Source organism: Pelophylax lessonae (assembly GCF_965119305.1).
Source record: "Pelophylax lessonae genome assembly, chromosome: 9".
Lineage (NCBI taxonomy): Eukaryota > Metazoa > Chordata > Amphibia > Anura > Ranidae > Pelophylax > Pelophylax lessonae.
The window spans coordinates 268,272,374-268,297,264 of NC_138776.1; the positions used below are offsets into that span (position 1 = coordinate 268,272,374).

The following is a 24,891-nucleotide window of genomic DNA, read 5'->3' on the forward strand; positions in this document are numbered from 1 at the left end:
TCTTGGAACTGTGAAGCCGGTCACTTGCAATCTTTTTATGCTTGAAGTCAACCTTTAACTTGGTGACTCTCGCAGTCCTCGCACAAACCTTCTTTCTGTAGGTTGCCAGGCTTTCCCCTTTAGCTGGGCCACTTCCCAGGTCCTCAAACACTGGTTTGGGAGGACTAGTACTCTGGCCATCCGGGGGATCCTCCCCTGGTCCCCCCCAGGCTCCTGCATTCACTATGGGTATGAAAATCAATTAAGCTCCCTGGATTAGTAAGCCTCACTGGAGCTCAGGAGAGCAGCAGCAGTAGTACAGCCACACCCTTTGCAGCTATAACAGCTTCAACTCTTCTGGGAAGGCCGTCCACAAGGTTTAGGAGTGTCTATGGGAATGTTTAACCATTCTTCCAGAAGCGCATTTGTGAGGTCAGGCACTGATGTTGGATGAGAAGGCCTGGCTAGCAGTCTACGCTATAATTTATTCCAACGGTTGGGGTCAGCAGGCCAGCCAAGTTCCTCCACCCCAAACTTGCTCATCCATGTCTTTATGGACCTTGCTTTGCACACTGGTCCAAATCATTTGGGGAAGGGGGGATTATGGTGTGGGGTTGTTTTTCAGGGGTTTGGCCTGGCCCTTTAGTTCCAGTGAAGGGAACTCTTACGGCGTCAGCATACCAAGACATTTTGGACAATTTCATGCTCCCAACTTTGTGGGAACAGTTTGGGGATGGCCCCTTCCTGTTCCAACATGACTGCGCACCAGTGTACAAAGCAAGGTCCATAAAGACATGGATGAGAGAGTTTGGGGTGGAGGAACTTGACTGGCCTGCACAGAGTCCTGACCTCAACCTGATAGAACACCTGTGGAATGAATTATGGTGGAGACTGGCAGCCAGGCCTTCTCGTCTAACATCAGTGCCTGACCTCACAAATGCGCTTCCGGAAGAATGGTCAAACATTCCCATAGACACACTCCTAAACCTTGTGGACAGCCTTCCCAGAAGAGCTGAAGCTGTTATAGCTGCAAAGGGTTTGGCTGCACTACTGGTGCTCTCATGAGCCCCAGTGAACTCAGGAGAAATGTTACATTTATATACTTAAAGGTTTTTTTACTCTCTTCTATGTTCTTTCATGTTCTATTTTAGCCACCTTCATTGTGCTCTTACATTTCTTTTTGCATTCTTTGTAATGTTGGAATGCTGCCAATGACCCCTCAGCCTTATATTTTTTGAAGGCCTTTCTTTATTTTTTATATGCATTTTAACGTTGGAGATTTACGTAGCCACCCAGGGTTTATTTTAGCTCTTTTAAACATATTCCCAGTTGGAATGCACAGGCCAATACCTTTATTTAGTATGTTCTTAAAGCACTTCTAACAAAGAGCGCAGGTTAGGGAAGTTGGCTCTTTTGTAATTCAGTGTCCTTATATTACCCTTGTGTTTCCTATTTCTATGATTTATACTGAAACTAATTGACACATGGTCACTGTTTCCTAAGTTGCCCCGTATTTCTACATCCGTGATAAGGTCTGTATTGTTAGTAATCAGTAGGTCTAGTACCGCATTGTTTCGTCTTGGTACGTTCACCATCTGACCCATGAAATTGTCCTGCAAAACATTTAGGAACTGCCAACCCTTAGATGAATGCATGGTTGCTTCTGCCCAGTCTATATCTGGATAATTAAAATCCCCCATTATAATGACATTTCCCATCCTTGCTGCCATTCCAAGCTGTGATAGAAGGCCCACCTTCCCCTCCAGTTGGGGGCCTATAGCATATGCCCAATATTACTTTCCCCATAGCACCTTCCCTTTGAAGCTTTACCCATAAGGATTCTACCTCCTCCTTAGCTCCATTCGTGATATCCTCCCTCATATTTACCTGCACATTGTTTTTGAAATACAGGCATACCCCTCCCCGTTTTTACCCTCTCTATCTCTGCGATAAAGGGAATACCCCTGAATGGTTGCCCGCCAATTATGGGAGCTGTTGAACCAAGTCTCTGATATCCCCACAAAACCAAAATCCTCCTCATACATTAGCAGCTCCAGTTCTCCTATCTTGTTGGCCAGACTTCTAGCATTGACATACAAACCTCGTAATTTTGTCCAGTTGCATACTATATCCTCGTTAGATGTTATGAGGCTGCAATTTCTATTTGTCAGCCTACCTTGGGTTTTGGATCTCTGGTCACCCTACTGCTAATGTCCCCATTAATGCCCACTGAACCTTGCTCCCCGCTGGCTAATTCTACACCTGGACCCTCCCCCCCATCACCTAGTTTAAAAGCCCCTCTAACTTTCGGCCATTTTCTCTCCCAGTATGGCTGCACCCGTTGGAAGAACAAAGTTTTTATGTCGTGTTGGAGAAGTTCACAAGTCTGGAAAGTGGGCCCTAAAGTGCCATACACACTATAAGATTTTCTGAAGACCTTTTCCTTCAGTTTTACCTTTTCTATGTAGTGCAAGGGCCTGCCAGATTGCATACAAATTGAAAGTGTTTAGGTTTGACCTCATATTATATGGTTTTGGTAAATCTAAAGGAAAAAGTCTTCAGAAAATCTTATAGTGTGTATGGCCAATTAGACTGAAATTTATCTGGTGGGCCCCAGTGTCCCAGTCTAAACCTGTTTTTATAAAACACATTTTTTATTATATCAATTTTATTAAGTTTGTACACCGGTACAAAGAGGAATCTTTAGGATACATGCTTGGACATGGAATAGGTTCATAGCACTAGCAGGATCACCAATTGGAGGTTATTAGCCTGGGTTCACACTGCCCACGACTTGAAAGTCGCGCAACTCTAAAGTCGGACCCCAGCGCAACTTCGCCACGCCTTGCATGCGTCTTCTTTAACAGAAGTCATTGCAAGTCGTACCAAAGTCAGACCAAAATTAGTTCAGGAACCTTTTTCTAAGTCAGAGCGTCTCAAGCCACACCGATTAGAATGGGTCTGTTGCACAGAATGGGATCCAACTGGGGCCTGACTTCTGATGCCACGACAAGTGCTCCAAAGTCGAAGCGATTGATGCATCAGTGTGAACTGGACCTTACAGACTTGAAGATAAAATGAAATAAACCGGCTGTTTTAGGAGATGCTAGGAATCGCTTTAGCATATCATTCTGTATATCAGAAAGAGGGCAGGAGAGCCGTTATTTCTAGGCCCAGGAAGGTAAATTCCTAGAAGGTGCACCATAATGGGGAAAATGTTTCCATAAAATAAAGTTTGTAACTGTTTCAAGATAATTCCGGTGTCCATTTTTTTGAGTATAGCTCTGTGGGCCACCAGCAGACAAAGGTAGGTCCATTGCAGGTATTGGGAAGGTCTCCAAAGGTAGGGTGCAAAGCTGGTGTGCCATTGCCGAAAAATAGTACAAAGGGTCCCCAGGGACAAGAAAGCTGGTGGCCCCATTTATAAACTTAGCCACGTGGTCCAAGGAAATTGGTAACTGGCGGGCATGACCAGGAACTATGTGTGAAAGAAGGCCTACAGGATCTGCGCAGAGGGCAAGAACATGTTTTTTTGAAAATTCGGGATGCTAACTACATTTTGAGGGTCTGTGTGGGATTGTTGATGGCTGGAAAGATAGGCCTTATCCATTAGGATGAGATTATGTCTTCTCGCCCATGTGAATCCTCTGATGTCTGTAAAGACAGGCCTTCTGTGGGAACGTTTCTCACGCTCTGGGAGGGAATAAGTCTTCTGCTTGTGTAAATCCTGTGATGTCTAGAACAATGGGGCCTCCCAATTCCTGCACTCAGGGTAGGATTAGGTCTTCTAACCCATGTGAATCCTTGGATGTCTGTAAAGACAGGCCTTCTGTGAGAACATTTCCCGCACTCTGACAAGAATAGGGCATCTCGCATGTGTGAGATTTCTGATGTCTGTGAAGCGTGGACTTCTCTGAAAAACATTTCCCGCACTCAGGACAGGAATACTTACCTGTATAAAACCTTTGATGTAGGAGAAGCTTTGATTTCCTAAAATTTTTTTTTAATTCACTAAATACACCTTGAGGGTTTGTGTGGGATCTTTGACGGCTGGAACGATGGGCCTTGTGTGAAAGCCATCACTCAGAATAAGAATATGTCTTCTCACCCTTGTGAATCGTCTGTAAAGACAGGCCTTCTGTGAGAACTTTTCCTACACTCTGGACACAAATAGGTCTCTCGCTTGTGTGAATCCTCTGATGTCTATAACAATGGGGTTTCCCATTTCCCACACACAGAGTAGGATTAAGTCTTCTCGCATGTGTGAGATCTCCGATGTCTGTGAAGAGGGGTGACTTCTCTGAAAGACATGTCTCACATGCAGGACAGAAATATTGCTCCTCCCCGTGTAAAACTTTTGATGTAGAAGAAGCTCCAATTTTTTTTAATTCACTAAATACACCTTGAGGGTTTGTGAGGGATTTTTGATGGCTAGATAGATGAGTTTTGAGACAAGACGTCACTCAAGATAAGAATATGTCTTCTCGCCCATGTGAATGTTCTGATGTCTGTAAAGACAGGACTTCTGTGAGAACATTTCCCACACTCGGGGCAGGAATAGGTCTTCTGCTCGTGTGAATCCTCTGATGTCTAACAATGAGGCTTCCCATTCCCCTCACTCAGGGTAGGATTAAGTCTTCTCGAAGGTGTGAGATCTCCGATGTCTGAGAAGAGTGGACGTCTCTGAAAAACCTTTCCCGCACTCAGGACAGGAATACTGCTCCTCACCTGTGTAAAACCTTTCCTGTAGAAAAAGTTCAAATTTTCTACAATTTTTTTTTTAATTCACTAAATCAGCCCTCGAAAAATTCCACTTTTGCGAGTTGAATGATGGGGATGGCGAGGAAGGGCTGTGCTGTATGGGGAATGTATTAGTGCCTGCCGCCGCCGCTCACAGCGCAGCCTGCATTCTTCTTCAGAAAAGGGTGGACCTGGGACGCAGAGCAGTGCGCCCTGAGCCCACCCATTGTGTGAGAATAGCGAATGAATATTCGCTATTGTCACACGGATCCTCCTCCTGGCCAATCAGGAAGCGGGTCCGAGACCCGTTTCCTGATTGGCCCGAAAGGTGAACAATTGCCATTGGCCAAGGAGGAGGAGGACTCGGGAGACGCAGAGGATTGAGGAGAAGCCGCCACTGCATCAGGTAAGTGCACTCTGCATTTAAGGGAGCACGCTGTGGTCACTCTGCATTGAAAGGGGGCACGCTGTGGTCATTCTGCATTGAAAGGGGGCACGCTGTGGTCACTCTGGATTAAAAGGGGGCACGCTGTGGTCACTCTGCATTTAAGGGGGCACGCTGTGGGCACTCTACATTTAAGAGGGCACGCTGTGGTCACTCTGCATTTAAGGGGGCATGCTGTGGGCACTCTAAATTTAAGAGGGCACGCTGTGGTCACTCTACATTGAAAGGGGGCACGCTGTGGTCACTCTGCATTTAAGGGGGCACGCCGTGGTCACTCTGCATTGAAAGGGGGCACGCTGTGGTCACTCTGGCGAGGGCGTGTTTAGGGGCGGAGCAGGGTAGGGTTTGGGTGGGGCAACAAGTGGCGAGTAACTCTTAAGGCCTGGCTAGTAGCTCATGACTTAAAATTTTGAGCCCTGCACTAAATACACCTTGAAGGTTTGTGTGGGGTTTTTCCAACCAAACGTTTTCTTTATTGTAAATTGAAAAAGAAATACAATCATACAAAGAAAATATGAAGTATGGTAGGCAATGAAACATGGAATCATTACAACATCAAAAACCATTAAACTGCAGAGGTACAAGACAGGAGTACACACAAAGTAGGGCATTAAAAGAAGTTGGAACCTGACGAGGAAGGAACTGTCAGTCCACAATCCAAAGGAATAAACATAAAAATAACTCAACATAAATATTGTAGCAGTAATATAAGCAACCATATTTAAACACATGTCTCTGGGGTCTGCAACCACCTGTCCCAAATTTTATTGAACTTGGTGGGACAACCTCTATGGGCATAGATGAAATGGAATGGAATAGTGACATTAATCTCCCTCAGCCAATCACTGAATACCGGGGGGTTATCCAGCTTCCAGCATCCAGCTTCTAGCGAAGAGCTTCCTAGCTGCAAACAGTGTTTCATGTAGGAATAGTGTGGTGAATTTGTCAAGATCTGTATCTGGAAAGATCCCCAGGAGACACGGCTTGGGGAGCAATGGAAAAGGAGAGCCCATGTTGTCATGTAGAAACCGTACAATCTGTTCCCAGTATCCCTGAACCCTCGGGCAAAACTCCAAATTAAATGGTGGAACATTCCACGGTCTGCTCCACTTGTGTGGGGTTTTTGATGGCTGGAACGATGGGCCTTGTGTGAAGCCATCAGTCAAGATAAAATATGTCTTCTTCCCCTTGTATATCATCTGAAGTCTGTAAAGGCAGGCCTTCTGTGAGAACATTTCCCATACTCTGGGCAGGAATAGGTTTTCTGCTCGTGTGAATTCTCTGATGTCTGCAACAATGGGGTTTCTGTGAAAAACATTTCCTGCACCCAGGGTAGGATTTAGTCTTTTTGTCTGTGTGAGACCTCTGATGTCTATGAAGAGTGGACTTCTCTGAAAAACATTTCCACATTTAGGACAGGAATATGGCTTCTCACCCATATAAAGCCTTTAATAGGAAACTCTGATCTCTACTGGCAACATTTCCCAAATTCAGTATAGGAATATGGCTTCTCTCCCCTGTGATTTCTACGATGTCTGCAAAAAAATGGGACTTCTCTAAAAATATTTCCAACACTCAGTACAGAAATACAACTTCTCACCCATGAAAACCTTTAATCAATAGGAAACTCTGATTTCTACTGGCAACATTTCCCACATTCAGTACAGGAATATGGCTTCTCACTCATGTGATTTATACGATGTCAGCAAAAAATGGGACTTCTCTAAAAATATTTTTGACACTCAGGACAGGAATACGACTTCTCACCTATGAAAACCTATTCTCACCTATGAAAACATCAATAGGAACCTCCGATTTTTTTTCGCCAACATTTTCCACACTCAGGACAGGAATATGGCTTCTCACCCACGTAAAACCTTTAATAGGAAACTCTGATTTCTACTGGCAACATTTCCCACATTCAGTACAGGAATATGGCTTCCCCCCCATGTGATTTCTACTATGTCTGCAAAAGATGGGACTTCTCTAAAAATATTTCCGACACTCAGGACAGGAATACGACTTCTCATCTATGAAAACCTTTAATCAATAAGAACCTCCGATTTTTTTTCAGCAACATTTTCCACACTCAGGACAGGAATACGACTTCTCACCTATGAAAACCTTTAATCAATAGAAACCTCCGTTTTTTTTTCAGGAACATTTTCCACACTCAGGACAGGAATATGGCTTCTCACCCATGTAATGCCTTTAATAAGAAACTCTGATTTCTACTGGCAACATTTCCCACACTCAGGACAGGAATATGGCTTCTCCCCCAGGTGATTTCTATGAGGTCTACAAAAGTTAAGACTTCTCTACAAATATTTCCAGCACTCATGACAGGAATACGACTTGTCACCCATGTGAGATATTTGATGTCCTACAAAGTGTTTATTTTAGCAGAAAACACTGCCCACACCTGGGACAAGAATATGGCCACTCTCCAAGTGAAATCTTTGGTGTATGTCAAGATCTGATTTCAGTGGGACATTTCCGGCACACAAAGATTTACTGCTTCTTCCCTGTGTGGGTTCTTTGATGAACGTAAAGACGGGATTTCTCTGCAAAACATTTCCCGCACTCAGAACAGGAATACGGCTTCTCACCTATGTGGGTTTTTACATGTCTGACAAGTGTTGTTTTCAGCGGATAAGATTTCCCGCACTCAGGACAGGAATACGGTCTTTCCCCTGTGTGAGAAGTTTGATGTCTGTCAAGTTCTGTTTTCTTTAGATAACATTTCCCGCACTCAGAGCAGGTGTACTTCTTCTCCCCTGTGTGAGTTCTATGATGAATGTAAAGATGGGATTTCTCTGCAAAACATTTGCCGCACTCAGAACAGGAATACGGCTTCTCACCTGTGTGGGTTTTTACATGTCTGACAAGTGTTGATTTCAGCGGATAAGATTTCCCGCACTCAGGACAGGAATACGGTCTCTCCCCTGTGTGAGAAGTTTGATGTCTGTCAAGTTCTGCTTTCTGTAGATAACATTTCCCGCACTCAGAGCAGGTGCACTGCTTCTCCGCTGTGTGAGTTGTATGATGAATGTGAAGATGGGATTTCTCTGCAAAACATTTCCCGCAATCAGAACAGGAATACGGCTTCTCACCTATGTGGGTTTTTACATGTCTGACAAGTGTTGATTTCAGCGGATAAGATTTCCCGCACTCAGGACAGGAATATACATTCTCCCCTGTGTGAGTTCTAAGATGGACGTAAAGATAGGATTTCTCTGCAAAACATTTCCCGCACTCAGAACAGGAATACGGTTTCTCACCTGTGTGGGTTTTTACATGTCTGACAAGTGTTGATTTCAGCGGATAAGATTTCCCGCACTCAGGACAGGAATACGGCCTCTCCCCTGTGTGAGATTTTTGATGGATGACAAGTTCGGATTTCCATTTAAAACATTTCTCACACTCAGAGCAGGAAAACACCTCCCCCCCTTTGTGAGATCTACGATGGACGCAAAGATCGGACTTCTCTGAAAAACATTTCCCGCACTCAGAACAGGAATATGGTCCCGCACCTTTGTGAGATTTTTTATGTCTGACAAGTGTTGATTTCTGCAGAAAACATTTCCCGCACTCAGAGCAGGAATACAGCTTCTCTCCTGCATGATTACTTTGATGCTTAAAAGGACCCAATTCTGAGCTAAAACTTTCCTCACAATCAGGACCTGAAAATTTCCCCTCCCCCTGATTTCCGGCACCATCCCTCACAGTACGAGGTTGCTCAGAGTCAGAGGGATTCCATGGTCTATTCACACTGTGAAGTCCACCATCCATAGTGGAGCTCATTGTCTTTTCTCCTCCACAATCTCCTGTGATGTCCTCATCTTCCATTTTACAACCTGGAGATAAAGTGAGACGATCCTTCGAGGGTTTCTCCATGGCGTGTCCTGGAAAAATATAAAAACATCATCAATAGATCTGAGAGGGTTAGTTCACTTCCATCTAGATTCCATCTGGATTAGGTAGATATGAGTGAGCAGATGTTCTCTGTGGATGTCCCAACCAGCTGGGACTCTTCCCCTCTTCAGTCAAAGGGCCTTTGGTCCTCCTCCCAGATCACTTCTACATTTACACAGCCTTGTCAGAAGAGCAGGAACCAATGGGGACTTGGAGGTCCATGTTCTTTACACAACCACAAGCCTAGGCACTGGGTCATGTGATCACTGATAAACAAGAGGTTCAAAGTTAAGACTTGAAGACCCTTTACCATAGAAAAAGTGGCCATAGGCTTCTGGTGATATGCAGCACTGGAAGGAGCTTGCAGCAGTCATTTTTATTGGAATTTTAAATTAACAATTTCAACAATAACATTTACAATTATTTGTTACTTCTGACTCATTGCTTGGTACATGGAACAACAGTTAAGAAAATGAAGTAAATTATGAGAATTACAGGAGTACCAGGTAACAGTTAGATGAAAAAAAAAAAAAAAAAACTATTATGATTAAATAAAACACAGCATACCCAAACCGCCTACCCCTAATGGGAACTATCTGTAAGCGGATTGGTTGCTGTGTACTGAGGTTTATTAGGGATGGGACATTGGAACCAATTGATCTGAACTATAATGGAGATTTAGATATCACATTTCTTTAGGTAAGTAGAAGCTCTTGGGTTGTTTAACCAAATTTGCCATTTCTTTTTAAATTTATTAGTAGATGAATTTTTGTATGCTAAAAGCATTTGGTACTGTGCTTGTATATTCAGTCTGGTAATTACGTTGGACTGGTTGGGAGATTCGGTAGATTTCCACATACTAGCAATAGTAAGTCTTGCAGCTATTAGAATGTGTGCTACTATAGTTCTATAACATATTGGGTATAAATCTAGGTCTATTCCCAATAGTGCCATCGCAGGTGTCAGTTCTGTCAGGTTACCGGTTATTTCGGCTATAAGTGAAGAAATAGATTTCCAGAAACGTATTAAATTCTTGCAGGCCCAGAGAGTGTGGTGAAGATTTCCTGTTACTTCATTACATCTCCAGCATATCGGGGAGGCAGAAGGAAATATTTTCGATAATCTATATGGTGTCAAGTACCATCTGTTTAGAATTTTTTGTGAATTATCCCAATGCTCAATGCATGAGGATGCTTTATTATTAATCAATAATGCTTTTTGCCATTGTTCCCACGTAAAATTTTGTGAGAGATCCTTTTCCCATTTAGTCATATTAGGATTTTTATTACTGGAAAAGGAAAGTAGATTAAAGAATAGTTTTATTCCTTTCTTTTTTTGTGAGTTTTGGCCTGTAAAAAATTGCCATATTTCCGTGGGAATATCAATATTACCATCGAGTTTCAGATCTTTTAGTCGGGCACATTTCCCTAGTTTATCCTCCACAACACTCCTGAGATGCAACGGAAGGTTATTATAATAATGGTAACCTTGATTTATCCACTCTTCGGCCGATAATCTTATTTTATAGTAGTCTATTATTCTTGTAGGTAATGCTACTTTCGAGTATATGTTTCCAGTTTTAGTTTTGGATAGGATATGCTTCCATGCTAATAGTGTTGATTTGATAGAAAGAAGGTTGGGTATGACTATTTTTTTGGGTATTATAATTTTGGCCATAGAAAGGGCAAATAGATTGTGTCCTTTAGTGATCTCTTTTTCAATGTTTGTCCATAGTTTGTCCTCACGATAGGAGAACCAATGATAGGACCATGATAGAACCATGGACCGAGGACCAATGATAGAACCATGATAGGAGAACCAAAGTACTCCCTACTTTTCATCCCAACAAGACTGGTAATAGAGTTTTATGGTAACATTTAGCTATAAATTTGCTGGAAGAAGAGGGACCAACCTAAGAAAGGCTCAATCTGTGTCCTCATATCTGTGCTACTGTAACTAGGAGTGACACACAACCTAATACTGCCAGCTGAACCCCAGGACGGGTATCAGTACAGGGAGGGGACCATTATCAACCTATTATTGACTGATATCACTCATCTCCCACCCTACTCTGGACCAATCAGTGAGCAGTAACAGAGCAGAGATAAGACAAGAATATATTATGGGTCACCTGTGCTGATCTCTGTAGGAGTGTCCTCCTCTTTGAATGTCCTCGTCATTCCAGCCTCCTCCGTAGATTGCTGATCATCCCTCACATACGTCTCTTCATCTTCACCCTCAACTTTCATCTTCATCAGATCTTCACCCTAAACCAACAGAATGGCAGAAAATAACATCTGTAACATAGAAGTATTTATGATGTGAGATCACATAGAAAATATCATCTCGTAGAGTCCACACATCGTCTCCACATGTCAGAGTGTTCAATCACTTTATGTTCCCGACCCTCAACTCCACCTACCTGATGCTGGTGAGTGATGGTGTGACCTTCCTGTGTGGAATCCCGAGAATACAGAGGACGGTGACATCTCTCTGGTGGGTTTCTGTAGTTGGATGACTCCACCATGGTGTCCTGGTACAGATCAATGTGTTCATTTAGTGACTTCTCCGTCAGCCCATCCTCATTATCCTCCTCTTTTATCTCTTCTTTAACCTCAACTTTAGAATCTCTCAGGTTTCCACTCTGAATATATAATAAAAATGACATCAATGGTAACAATGCAGATAATGTACAGATCCTAATGATACTATCAGTGATTGTTCCTCATCTACCTGATGATGGTGAGGGATGGTGTGATCTTCCTGTGTGCAATCCTGGGAATACAGAGGACGGGGACATCTATCTGGTGGGTTCCCATTACTGGATCCATCTGTAGGAAACACACACACTGACTGAATACATTGTTTCTTTGTGTTTATCAGATGATGGGTCATCTAGGGGACCCTCTGTACTGCCCTCTGAATATATTATTGCTCACATGTACTGATCTCTGTAGGAGTGTTCTCCTCTATGAATGTCCTCATCATTCCAACCTCCTCCATGTATTGCTGATCATCCCTCCCATACGTCTCTTCTACTTCACCTTCAACTTCAACTTTCATGCTGATCAGATCTTCACCCTAAACCAAGAAAATTAAAAATAGTATCTTGTAGGATCCATACAGTATCGCAACATGTAATTTCATGTTCTAGATGCTCCATCCCACCAACCTGATATTCCTCTGTGGAATCCCGGGAATACAGAGGACGGGGACATCTCTCTGGTGGGTTCCCATTACTGGATCCATCTGTAGGAAACACACACACTGACTGAATACATTGTTTCTATGTGTTTATCAGATGATGGGGGATCTAGGTGGATCCTCCGTACTGCTCTCTCCTTTACAATAAAGTCTCCTCTTACCCGGTGATGTGAGGGGCGGCTGATTCTCCATCATGACGTCCTTGTAGAGATCCTTGTGTCCTTCTAAATACTCCCACTCCTCCATGGAGAAATGGACAGTGATATCCTGACACCTTATAGGAACCTGACACACACAATGATACAGTCACCATCCAGACACATCCTGTTACTGGATAATACAACCCCCCTACGTGAATAGGTATGGGGTACATAAAAATGTAATCTAAAAATAAAGGAACTCAAACATTTGTCCTTTAATAAAAAGAAAATGTCCCTTGTTAAAAGTCCATCTTTAATCACGATGCTCGCTGATTAAAAGGAAAACAAAAATGATTCAGTGTACAACACTGATCCTGCCAGTACTTATAGCCAAATGACAGATCCCTGAGGTATATAAAAAAGGGGGCTGGGTTGGTGGTGACATCATTGACCAAATATGGGCATGACCTTATTTCGTCAATGCCAGTGGCCATATTTGTGCAATGATGTCCCTGCTATTCCTACCCCTTTGTTTAAGTGGCGGGGATTCCCAGTGACATGAATGGTCTCTAGAGACACAGCGGGGGCAAGCATCTATGGCTTCCTTAGGAACCAGTGACAGATGGAAGCCGTCATATATGTAAAAAAAATAAAATACTGCTTCTACATGATGCTCGTCTCCCGCTGAACAGGAGCCAAATAGACAGCAGTTCAGTCATTCCTCCAAACCCTGGAACAGCCTAGATTTGGACCAAACCATCTCTACTGCTGACCAAGGCCAAGGCTGTCCTGGGCATTACGGGTGAGCACCAAAATGAATCAACCTCAAATTCCACCAAAATTTATATTCTGAAATAAACTTCAGTGCAACCCGAATCTGAATCTCATCCCTCCTTACAAGAGACTGCTAAGGCGACACAGTGACACATCTCCAACATGAAGAAAATGTTCCAGCCCCGTAAGTGGGGGAATGTTCTGCCCCCTGAATAGGTTGATCTAGGTTTCCACACTATATATGTGTATATCATCATCTGCTGGAGATAAAAGAGGTCACAGTGACTGTGGAGGAAGAGGACGGACATGACGGGGGGGGGATTACTGGGTGTAAATAGAAAATAAGATCTTATTACCTCCTCTAATGCCACTTCCAGCGATGTCTCCTCGCTACTTCCTCGCAACTCACCTCTGACCTCTAACCTGGAACTTCTTATTTATACCTGACATCACTTCCTGTCCGTACCTGACATCATTTCCTTCCATAGAGACTTCCTGTCTGGGTAGAAGTGAGATTACCGCCTTGTGGAGCTCAGAGGAACTGCAGCCCCGAGAAACGTCTCGTAATGAGAACACGGCCTTGTGCTGTGTGTGTATGTACTGTATATCCTTATAGATGGGGTCATCTCCACTCATACCAAAGAAGATATAAATATATTACTGCTTGGGTTTGAAATAATGGATTTTGATTGAATAATTTTGCTAAATGTTCTAATTTGCCGTTTAAGAAATGTTTAGGAAAAATTTGCTTGGAATGAACTTCTTCTAGCTTGATAAAAAACTTTCCCAGGTTCCTTTGCAATCCTTGTAACACCCTCCAAAGCCACTTCTTGTAACGATCAGTGATGGGCTTTCCCCCCTCCCTTTATAAACCGGGCAACCTCTAATCACTCAGGTGGGTGTACTAAGTATTGAAGGTGTCATAATCACAACGGCTCAGTTCACACTGCCGTGACCTGAAAGTTGCATGACTTAAGGTGCGACTTTGCCAGGCGACTTGAGTACTACTATGATAGAAGTAAAGAATAGAAGTCAGATAAATGTCGCCTTGAAGTACAGGAAACTTTTCTAAAGTCGGAGAAACTTAACATGGGATTTCACGTGTCATCGACTTGGGGTCTCACAAGTCGAATCACAAGTTGCGTCAGTGTGAACCGAGCCTACATATACCAAGGTGGTGCCAATGTACTTTCATCTTGAGGTTTTTTTTTTTCCTGCCAGGCAGAAGATGCATCTGTGGCAGTCTTTAACCACAAGCAGTAGAAGATACACAAAGGGGAGCTTCTCCATTGGTGACCACTGCTCTATTATTGTACATGAATCACCTCCTAGTTCCAGCACCAGCAGAGTTTGCTGTCTGTGCTTCTCAGGCAGCCAGTTTCCAGGATTTTGAGAGGCATTCGAGGCTCAGTAGAAGAGATGGTCCCTTGTAGCTTTGCCCCTTCCATGTCTTTCTATTCACTCAGCTTATGCCTTTGAGCTCATTCCTATATCAGACCTCTATCATCCATTGCCTGGCACATAAGAAACCCCACGTCCCCAACCTACATCCAGAAAAGGAATGGACAGAACTTTTGGCACTGCAGCTTTATTAGTTGGTGGAAACTGCCCTCATGCTGTCCCCAACTGGCTTAGTCCCATGGGGTTTCTTGGTCACCATGCTGAGATTCCATTTTGGTGTAACTCTTTTTTGAAGAACTGAGAGAACCGGGTTGAGACTCCATTGAGTCACCAGGGAACATACAGGAGGAACATACAGGAGCGAGCAGCACCCTGTACAAAGGCCTTTACTAGGGAGTGAAAAATAAGAGGTCATTGAAAAGGAACTGCTAAATAGAGATGAGTCAACAGTTCCGACCGAACTTTGACTGTTCAGACATTGACGACCCAAGGAACCACTGATGTCATGGAGAATCCCTGCTCCTTTTATGCAAACGGCAGGCATAGTAGTAGCATCACTAACCAAATATGGCTATGGGCATACTGGGTAAAGAATTTCATCACCATACAATAGCTGATGACGGCTCAGGGATCTGTCATTCGGCTAGTGCTACTGTTGGGATCGGCTATGTGCGCCGGGTCATCATTTTTGTTTTTTCTGTAAGTCAACAGGTGGCAGGCATCGTGAATGGATGGATGGATTTACGAGGAACATTTTTTTAAATTTGTCAAATGTTTGGGTATTCTTATTTCTAAGTTACCACATTTTTTTTTTAGTGAATGAGCAGGGGTACTATGTACCCCCTACTCATTCATATGGGGGGGTGGTATCTGGGGTCCCCCTAATTGTTAAAGAGGGCTTCTAGATCCCAACAAGACCCCCCCTGCCTGCAGACACCCGGGCAAGGGTTGTGGGGAAGATGCCCATCTCCTCATTAACATGGCAGCCCCCCATTTCGAGGGCATGTGGCCTTGTGTGGCACAGGAGTGGGTGCACACTCCTCCCCTCTCCTGACCAGCCAGGTTGCATGTTTATATGGACTTCCTGGGGAACCTCATGCTTTTTTTTTTTTTTTGCATGAGTTATCTCCTTAAAATCCATATCAGACTCAAATGTTTGGCCTGTGTACCTCTTTAAAGTTTGCCGAATCCTGCTGTAACTGGACCCTGTGCAGTTAGGTCCTTCTCTGCTGCTGGGTGGAGACTTCACCCTTCATGGTACTCAAGGCTAAACTCTTACCTGACTGACCAGACTGGAGAAAATACAGAATTTGTCCCACTGAGACTTCCCTAGATGGAATTTTCTGGTCACACGCCATAGTAAATATACTTTGCAAGTTCGATGGTAGGCTTTGTAAGGAGTCAATCTTCTGGCTTTCAGGAGTGCATAGATGACCAAATCTGATAAGCCCCTGTCCCTCAGAACCTAGGCTTCAAGCGGTTAAGGATGTCGAGCAAGACGTAGAGTGGTAAACCAGACTCGGGACAGAAAATCTGGATGATCTGAGAGCACCAACAGAGAGTCTAACAAGTTCTGAGTACCATGGCCTCTTGGGCCAATTCAGATCGGTGAGAATCATCGGGATGTCCACCATCTTGATCAGACCTAGACAAATTGCGGCACCAGGCCCACATCTGGCTGTCTCTGTTTGGCCCTTGATGTCTCTACTGCCAGCATTTCTCTCTGATCCTGTCAACTTCCTCAGTGACATAGAGGCTAGGATAGAGTATTTACATCAACTTCAACACCTTATTACCAATACCAGTAAGATAATCCGACGGGTCCAGTGCTATCTTTTCACTTTCCTCAATTGTGTCAATTTATGGCATCAGAACCTGCCTGTGAAGTCTCCTCTGGTTGACCAAAGTAAACAAGCTTAGGGTATGGAAGACTTCACGGCTGCCTTACATAACACAGAAGAATCTTTCACCGACACTTGGAGACCCTGGAGGTACTTCATCTACATGGAGGATTGTGTACTCAGAATTATTTGTCTTTTTCTTGTATTTTTGCTGAGAGAGAGAGGATCTCTGCTCCCTACCCCCATCGTCCACTTGCTCCCTCCTTTTTCATTTCCTATTCCATCCCTTCCTTACTCTCCCTCCCCTCCCCAGTCTCTCCCTTGGGCTCCTCTCCCGTTACATTCTTTAATAATCCCCTCTTGGTCTAATCTTTATTGCCCTTGATCACCCTGGCTACGCTGTGCTATGTTGCTTAAATCACTCTGTTGTGTGTAATGCCATCTAATCCTGGCGTGTGCTAACTCCTATCTATGTAGATATGTTTTTCTATATCATATCCCTGGTTTTCAGTCCTCTATGTTCTCAACTACCCTTCAATTCATTGATAGGCATCCATACCATTTTATGCCTTTTCCGTGACAATGTTTTGACCTCTCATTTTTCCTCGAATGGGTCATTATTATGTACTCTGCATCATTTTCTCTTTGACTTAGTACGATGTATCTATTTCTTGATAACCAATAAAGAAATTACAAAAAGTTATGGCATCGGGAGTAAAGGCGATGTTGTCGAAAGAACAAAGCTTTTGTGTCTTGTTGGAGAATTTGAGAGTACAAACAAATGGCCACTGCCTACCTATAACTGGCCTTTGCAGTGTAGCACCTAGGTAGGTGCTAGAAGAGAGAGTATCGTTTTGGGGTCTTTCTGCTTACCAGAGAGATTGCCAGGTAAATTTATATTGCTCTCTGCCTACCAGAGAGCAGGATCTGCTAGTGAGGTCTGCTCATGGTGCTCACACCAAAGTGTTTCACACTGGTCCAATAGGGAGGCATGTTGGACCGTGGGTGGAAGCCTGACAAATGATTGCATAGGCATTTAGTACAGCCCTGGTTGTTGGCAGAGGAAAGTGCCTTGGTGCATACTGGAATACTCTATAAATGCCAAGGGCACATGTGCTTTCAGCTGAAGAGCGGGGTCCTGGAGGGAGAGGGCGGCTGCCCCTCTGTAGAAGTTGCCATGCGGCCTCAGGTGGCCGACCTGAGGGCCAGAGAGGAGCTGAACCCAGATGTCCTGGTTAACACTTTTCAAAATAAGGTTTTAATAATGAAAAGGTCAAAGTTGGTGCAAATAAAATATTTACAGAAAAAAGGTGTTTTTAAAGAAATAGAGACATAATTCAGCAATAGAAAAATAAGGTAGAATTGAGGAGAAAGAATACTTGCAGTCAATGTCCTGGGTGTTATCAGAGTTCAATCGATGAGCCAGGTGTTATCGGTTCTCAAACTTGACAGATGTTCCTGTTTTGATGGAAAGGAGAACTCTCAACTGGTTAGGGATCTCCCTTTTTCTCTGGGATCAAAGGAGTGTTGACAGATGCCCCTGACCAATAAAATGGAGCGTCCATGGGCTGTCCTTGGGTTATGACTATATCAGATCCCTCCTCTACAGGCATTTTTATACCACTGTTCATATCTTCCAATATGTACCGGTTGCATTCTTGAAACTGATAGATTATTGTTCAGCACTGAATTTCGCATCCAGGGATACTAAACACAGGGTAGCTCAGATAAACTGGTCACCCAGGGAATATCTGACAGCTATCTTCCCTTCTATATGTGCTAGCGTATGTCCTTATTTTGTTCAGTATGACATTTCTCATTTAAATATATACTTAGTGTTAAAGTGTCATGTTCCTGTCTGAGTTTATGAATCTTGGTTGGATTTGTTAAGTTTTGAATTGGGCAGAGTTTTCTGATTGCCTTTTATGATTCCCATTAGTTCTGGTTATCCTTAAAGGTTTTGGTCAAAGAATTAGGATAGGCAGACCCCACCTTATCGACAAGCTTGTCGATAAGGTGGGGTCTCGGGAGACCCAGGCATCGTGCCCCCGGGCTCCCTAGCTTTGAACCTGGTTGCCCATTAATCTGTGTTATGGAGGATATGACCTCCCATCTCTAGCATTGTGTGAGGTAACAGATCTCCTTCCTCACTAGCAGGGAGTTTTCACATTCTCCCGGTTAGGCAGCATCTTCTGGGAACCTGTGGCATCTGATCCATATTGTCTAACCAGACAATTTCTGGTCTCCCCTTAACTGGAACACACCCAACAATATTTGCTCTTTTGTTTTCTTCCCTCCCTTTATGACCTCTGTGAAACATATGCAGAGAAAAAAAAGCCCTGAAGAAGCGGATTACCCACTCCGTGAAACATGTTGGCATATCTTGTATCTGAAAATTTTTTTGATGTCATTGTATGTACAGTATAAACACCACAAGGATCCCTTTACTTCTGTGACCCTGCTTCTAACTAGGCCATGTATATGTCTTTGCATGTTCAATAAATATATTTTTGTATTTTTTTAAACAAACTATTTGTATTGCTTTTATATACTATTTGGGAGCTACCATTTAATGGCCCATTTTTCCGTGGGGTAAAACAGTTCTCTCTTCCCCTACGTTCTCTCTCTGTGGTATGTATATATATATATATATAAATAAAAGGATGGTTTTTCTCAAATTCCTTGGCTCACACTCTTGTACCATAAATATATACCACCAACCTCTAGTGCAGTGGTCTCCAAACTGCTGCCCGGGGGTCAGATGCAGCCCTTTGCCTGATATTATCCGACCCTTGGGGCACTATTTGCATCTAATAATGCCAACAATAGGGCATAACTCCCCCCCCCCACTGACTAGATTGTGGAATAATTTCTCGCAATGACATCAAAGATGGGGCACAGTTCCTCCGAACGATACCAACAATGGGGTCCAATTACACCAACAGTGGGGTACAATTTCCCCCAATGACACCAACAATGGGGGGCTATTCCTCCCAATGAAACCAAAGATGGGGCATTGTTTATTTCAACTAACGTCTGGACCTTTTCTACTCCCAATGCTCACAATCCAGCCTCGAAAATTTGGAGACCCCTGATCTAATACATTCTCTATACCAGTGGTCCCCTAACTGCAGCCAGAGTGCCTGGATGCCACCCTGTGCATGCTCTGTGCATGCTTTTATCCAGCCCCTGGGGCACTATTTAATTCACTAACACCAATGAAGGGGCACAATTCCTACCAATGATTGGGCACAGTTCTTTCTAACAATACCAATAGTGGCATGCTATTCCTCCCACTGACACCAAAGATAATGCATTCTTTATTCCAAATGACGTCGGGACCTTTTCTACTCCCAATGCCCACAATCCAGCCCACCTTAAGTCTGAAGCACAGTAAACTGGCCCTTTGTTAGAAAGTTTGGAGACCCCTGATCTAATACATTCTCTATATTGCAGTCCAGGGGCTGGATGCAGCCGTTAGCATGCTTTTTTCCAGCCCCTGGGGCACTTTTTTATTCACTGACACCAATGAAGGGGCACGATTTCTCCCTATGACACCAATGATGGGGCACAATTCCTCCCAATGACAAGGCACGGGTTCTCTCAATAACACCAACAATGGGGTGAAATGACACCAACATTGGGGAACAATTTCTCCCAATGACATCAATGATGGGACACAATTCCTCTCATTGACACCAACAATGGGGCACAGTTCCTCCTAATAATGGGGCCCAGTTCCACTTGCTGACACCAAAGATGTGGTATTGTTTATTCCAACTGATGCTGGGACATTTTCTACTCCCAATGAGAACAGTTCAGCCCCCCTAAAGTCTGAAGGACAGTAACCTGGCCCTTTGTTTAGAACGTTTGGAGACCCCTGCTCTAGTGGGTGTTTTGGAGGTGTCATGATTACTAAATCTGCCAGGGTGGTACCATGTGCCCCACACTGCGTGGTTATTTTCTCCTTTCTGGCAGACTGGCCATATATGGACAATGACATTAACCAAAGATGGACCATGGCAAACTTTGGTCAATGATGTTGTCACTATCCCAGCCCCTTGTCTTATACAACTGATGACAACTCAGGGGGCTGCCATTTGGCTAGTGTTACCATCAGAATCAGTCGGGTGCATGCGACTTGTCAAATGTTTGTCACAAACAAACCAGAATTTCCCAGCACACTTACCATTCAGCCTGCAAAAAAAAAAACAATTGACCCTGTCTCACGATTCACGTTGAAAACAGAGGTTCTAGTTGCTCACATTTGCAAATATATGTGTAAGCCGCAGTGCCCACGTCAAGGCTCCTCTGTGTACTACGGTCCTAACTCTAAAGTTTTGAAAGTCTCCAAAATTGGAGCATATATAATAATAGATAGATTAAGGGCAGGTTTGTCTGGAGAGAGCCCACCCCTCCGTAAAGGTACAGGGATGCACTGGACGCCCAGCAAGAGCACAATGGCAGCTGAAGGCATCAACAGTGTTCCTGTGTCAAATTCAGCCAACAAGCTGTGCAAACAAGTGGCAACCACCCCATTCTACACTATATTACCAAAAGTATTGGGACACCTGCCGTTACACGCACATAAACTTTAATGGCATCCCAGTAGTCCGTAGGGTTCAATATTGAGTTGGCCCACCCTTTGCAGCTATAACAGCTTCAACTCTTCTGGTAAGGCTGTCCACAATTTTTAGGAGTGTGTCTGTGGTAATGTTTAAACATTCTTCTTAAGCCATCCGCATACCAAGACATTTTGGACAATTTCGTGTCAAAAAGAGGTCTCATCTGTCCTCAACCCTCTGTGCAGGCTAATCCAGTTCCTCCACCCCAAACTCACTGATCAAGGTGTTTATGGACCTTGCTTTGTGCACTCATGTTGGAACAGGAAGGGGTCATCCCCAAGCTGTTCCCACAAAGTTGGGAGCATGAAATTGTCCAAAATGTCTTGGTATGCTGACACCTTAAGAGTTCCCTTCACTGGAACTAAGGGGCCAACCCAACCCCTGAAAAACAACCCCACACCATAATCCCAAAACCTTGGGTTTTGGATCTCTGGTCACCCTACCACTAATGCCCCCATTAATGCCCGTTGAACCTTGCTCCCCGCTGGCTAATTCTACATCTGGACCCTCCCCCCTATCACCTAGTTTAAAACCCCCTCTAACTTTTCAGCCATCTTTTCTCCCAGTATGGCTGCACCCGTTGTTGGAAGAACAAAGTTTTTGTGTCCTGTTGGAGAAGTTCACAGGTCTGGAAGGTGGGCTCCAAGACTGAACTTTCTCAGGTGGGCCCCAGTGTCCCAGTCTGATCCTGTTTTTATAAAACACATTTTATTTTAATATAAATTTTATTAAGTTTGTACATCAGTATGCAGAGGAATATTTAGGATACATGCTTGGACATGGCATAGGTTCATAGCACTAGCAGGATCATCAATTGCAGGGTTCACACTGCCCACGACTTGAAAGTCGCGCAACTCTAAAGTCGGACCCCAGCGCAACTTCGCCACGACTTGCATGCGACTTCTTTAACAGAAGTCATTGCAAGTCGTACCAAAGTCAGACCAAAAGTAGTGCAGAAACCTTTTTCTAAGTCCGAGCGTCTCAAGCCACACCGATTAGAATGGGTCCATTGCACAGAATGGGGTCCAACTGGAGCCTGACTTCTGATACCGTGACAAGTGCTCCAAAGTCGAAGCGATTGACGCATCAGTGTGAACCAAGCCTTACAGAGATTGCAAGATCATAAACAAGATTGTAATATTATACACAAATTTTCCATAATAAAAAAGAGGCCTGGATGGAGGGTCATCCAAGGATCCCACCCGACAGAAAGCTTGGGTGAGTCTTGGAAGATCCAAACTAAAACCAAGAGCATCTATAGATCAATATATCATGTGCAAGTGAATGGATGGGAAAAAAAGGCGGTGGGGGTGTAAGGGGAAAAAAGGGCGACTAGGACAACAACAAAATGTGCAAATAAACTACAAAAGTAATTTATAAAGATACCGGAATTAGAGACTTTAGTCCTGGTTGCTCACTGATGAATGAGCAGGTTAACTTGAAGATAAAATTAAATAAACCGGCTGTTTTGGGAGATGCTAGGAATCACTTTAGCATATCATTCTGTATATCAGAAAGAGGGCAGGAGAGCCATTATTTCTAGGCCCAGTAAGGTAAATTCCTAGAAGGTGCACCATAATGGGGAAAATGTTTCCATAAAATAAAGTTTGTAACTGTTTCAAGATACTTCCGGTACCTTATTATATTCAGCTCCTTTTTTATTAATTTAGAGATAGTTGACGCCTGGTGGGGGGTGTCCATTTTTTTAATAAGCTCTGTGGGCCACCAGCAGACAAAGGTAGGTACATTGCGGGTATTGGGAAGGTCTCCAAAGGTAGGGTGCAAATCTGGTGTGCCATTGCCGAAAAATAGTACAAAGGGTCCCCAGGGACAAGACAGCTGGTGGCCCCATTTATAAACTTAGCCACGTGGTCCAAGGAAATTGGTAATTGGCGGGCATAACCAGGAACTATGTGTGAAAGAAGGCCTACAGGATCTGCGCAGAGGGCAACAACATATTTTTTTGAAAATTTGGGATGCTAACTACATTTTGAGGGTCTGTGTGGGATTTTTGATGGCTGGAAAGATAGGCCTTATCCGTCAGGATGAGATTATGTCTTCTCGCCCATGTGAATCCTCTGATGTCTGTAAAGACAGGCCTTCTGTGGGAACATTTCTCACACTCTGGGAGGGAATAAGTCTTCTGCTCGTATAAATCCTCTGATGTCTAGAACAATGGGGCTTCCCAATTTCTGCGCTCAGGGTAGGATTAGGTCTTCTAACCCATGTTAATCCTTGGATGTTTGTAAAGACAGGCCTTCTGTGAGAACATTTCCCACACTCTGGACAATGAATAGGGCATCTCGCATGTGTGAGATTTCTGATGTCTGTGAAGCGTGGACTTCTCTGAAAAACATTTCCCGCACTCAGGACAGGATTACTTACCTGTGTAAAACCTTTGATGTAGGAGAAGCTCTGATTTCCTACAATTTTTTTTTAAATTCACTAAATACACCTTGAGGGTTTGTATGGGATCTTTGACGGCTGGAACGATGGGCCTTGTGTGAAAGCCATCACTCAGAATAAGAATATTTCTTCTCACCCTTGTGAATCGTCTGTAAAGACAGGCCTTCTGTGAGAACTTTTCCTACACTCTGGACACAAATAGGTTTCTCGCTTGTGTGAATCCTCTGATGTCTATAACAATGGGGTTTCCTATTTCCCACACTCAGGGTAGGATTAAAGCCTCGTAAACACGCAACGAATTTCCACCGACCGGTCGTCCGTCTTTTGTCCAGAGTGGTGTCTGATGGTTGGAATGTGCTCTAAACTGCACACGAATTTTCCCGCACGACAGAATTCGACTTCAGAAGTGATGTCATGTGTTGGATTGCTTTCTTTGTGTTCTTTCATCTCTGAGCATGCCTAGTCTTGCTCATAGGATTTTTCCCCATCTAAATCTGTAATAATGAGACGAAAATCGGACGTGTTTTGACGGTTGACAAAAATTTTATAGCCTGCACACCAGGATTTTTTCGGCTGAAAAGTCGGAGTCTGTTGTCGGAAGCATCATACTAACAAGCCGAAAATCGGCAGATCGGTCGTCGGACGAAAATTCCCGGCCGAATTTCCACTCGTGTGTACGGGCCTTAAGTCTTCTCGCATGTGTGAGATCTCCAAAGTCTGTGAAGAGGTGGGACTTCTCTGAAAGACATTTCCCAACACGTAGGACAGAAATATTGCTCCTCACCTGTGTAAAACTTTCGATGTAGAAGAAGCTCCAATTTTTTTTAAATCACTAAATACACCTTGAGGGTTTGTGAGGGATTTTTGATGGCTAGATAGATGAGTCTTGAGTCAAGACGTCACTCAAGATAAGAATATGTCTTCTCGCCCATGTGAATGTTCTGATGTCTGTAAAGACAGGACTTCTGTGAGAACATTTCCCACACTCGGGGCAGGAATAGGTCTTCTGCTCGTGTGGATCCTCTGATGTCCAACAATGAGGCTTCCCATTTCCCTCACTCAGGGTAGGATTAAGTCTTTTCGAATGTGTGAGATCTCCGATGTCTGAGAAGAGTGGCCGTCTCTGAAAAACCTTTCCCGCACTCAGGACAGGAATACTGCTCCTCACTTGTGTAAAACCTTTCCGGTAGAAAAAGTTCAAATTTTCTAAAATTTTTTTTTTTTTTTTTAATTTACTAAATACACCTTGAAGGTTTGTGTGGGGTTTTTCCAACCAAACGTTTTCTTTATTGTAAATTGAAAAAGAAATACAATCACACAAAGAAAATATTGAGTATGGTAGGCAATGAAACATGGAATCATAACAACATTAAAAACAGTTAAAATGCAGAGGTACAAGACAGGAGTACACACAAAGTAGG

General features: G+C 43.7%; 2 protein-coding genes and 1 pseudogene across 3 annotated transcripts in view; all 3 read right to left on the bottom strand.

Moving 5' to 3' along the window:
• The window catches only part of LOC309563993 (uncharacterized protein), a 132,387-nt gene extending 120,666 nt beyond the window's left edge, over positions 1–11,721 (bottom strand). Inside the window, exon 1 of the mRNA XM_082268621.1 lies at positions 11,502–11,721. Coding sequence (XP_082124747.1) covers positions 11,502–11,606 — 105 coding nt within the window. The 5' untranslated portion in view covers positions 11,607–11,721. The remainder of the gene's footprint in view (positions 1–11,501) is intronic.
• The window catches only part of LOC309564458 (uncharacterized protein), a 1,566,033-nt gene that overhangs the window by 312,398 nt on the left and 1,228,744 nt on the right, over positions 1–24,891 (bottom strand). The gene's annotated exons all lie outside the window — the stretch shown is intronic.
• On the bottom strand, positions 7,559–11,342 carry LOC309563997 (annotated as a pseudogene). Its single transcript, XR_014226110.1, has 2 exons — positions 11,211–11,342; positions 7,559–9,069 (listed from the first exon to the last, which is right to left on the bottom strand). The product of XR_014226110.1 is annotated as an uncharacterized misc_RNA (transcript).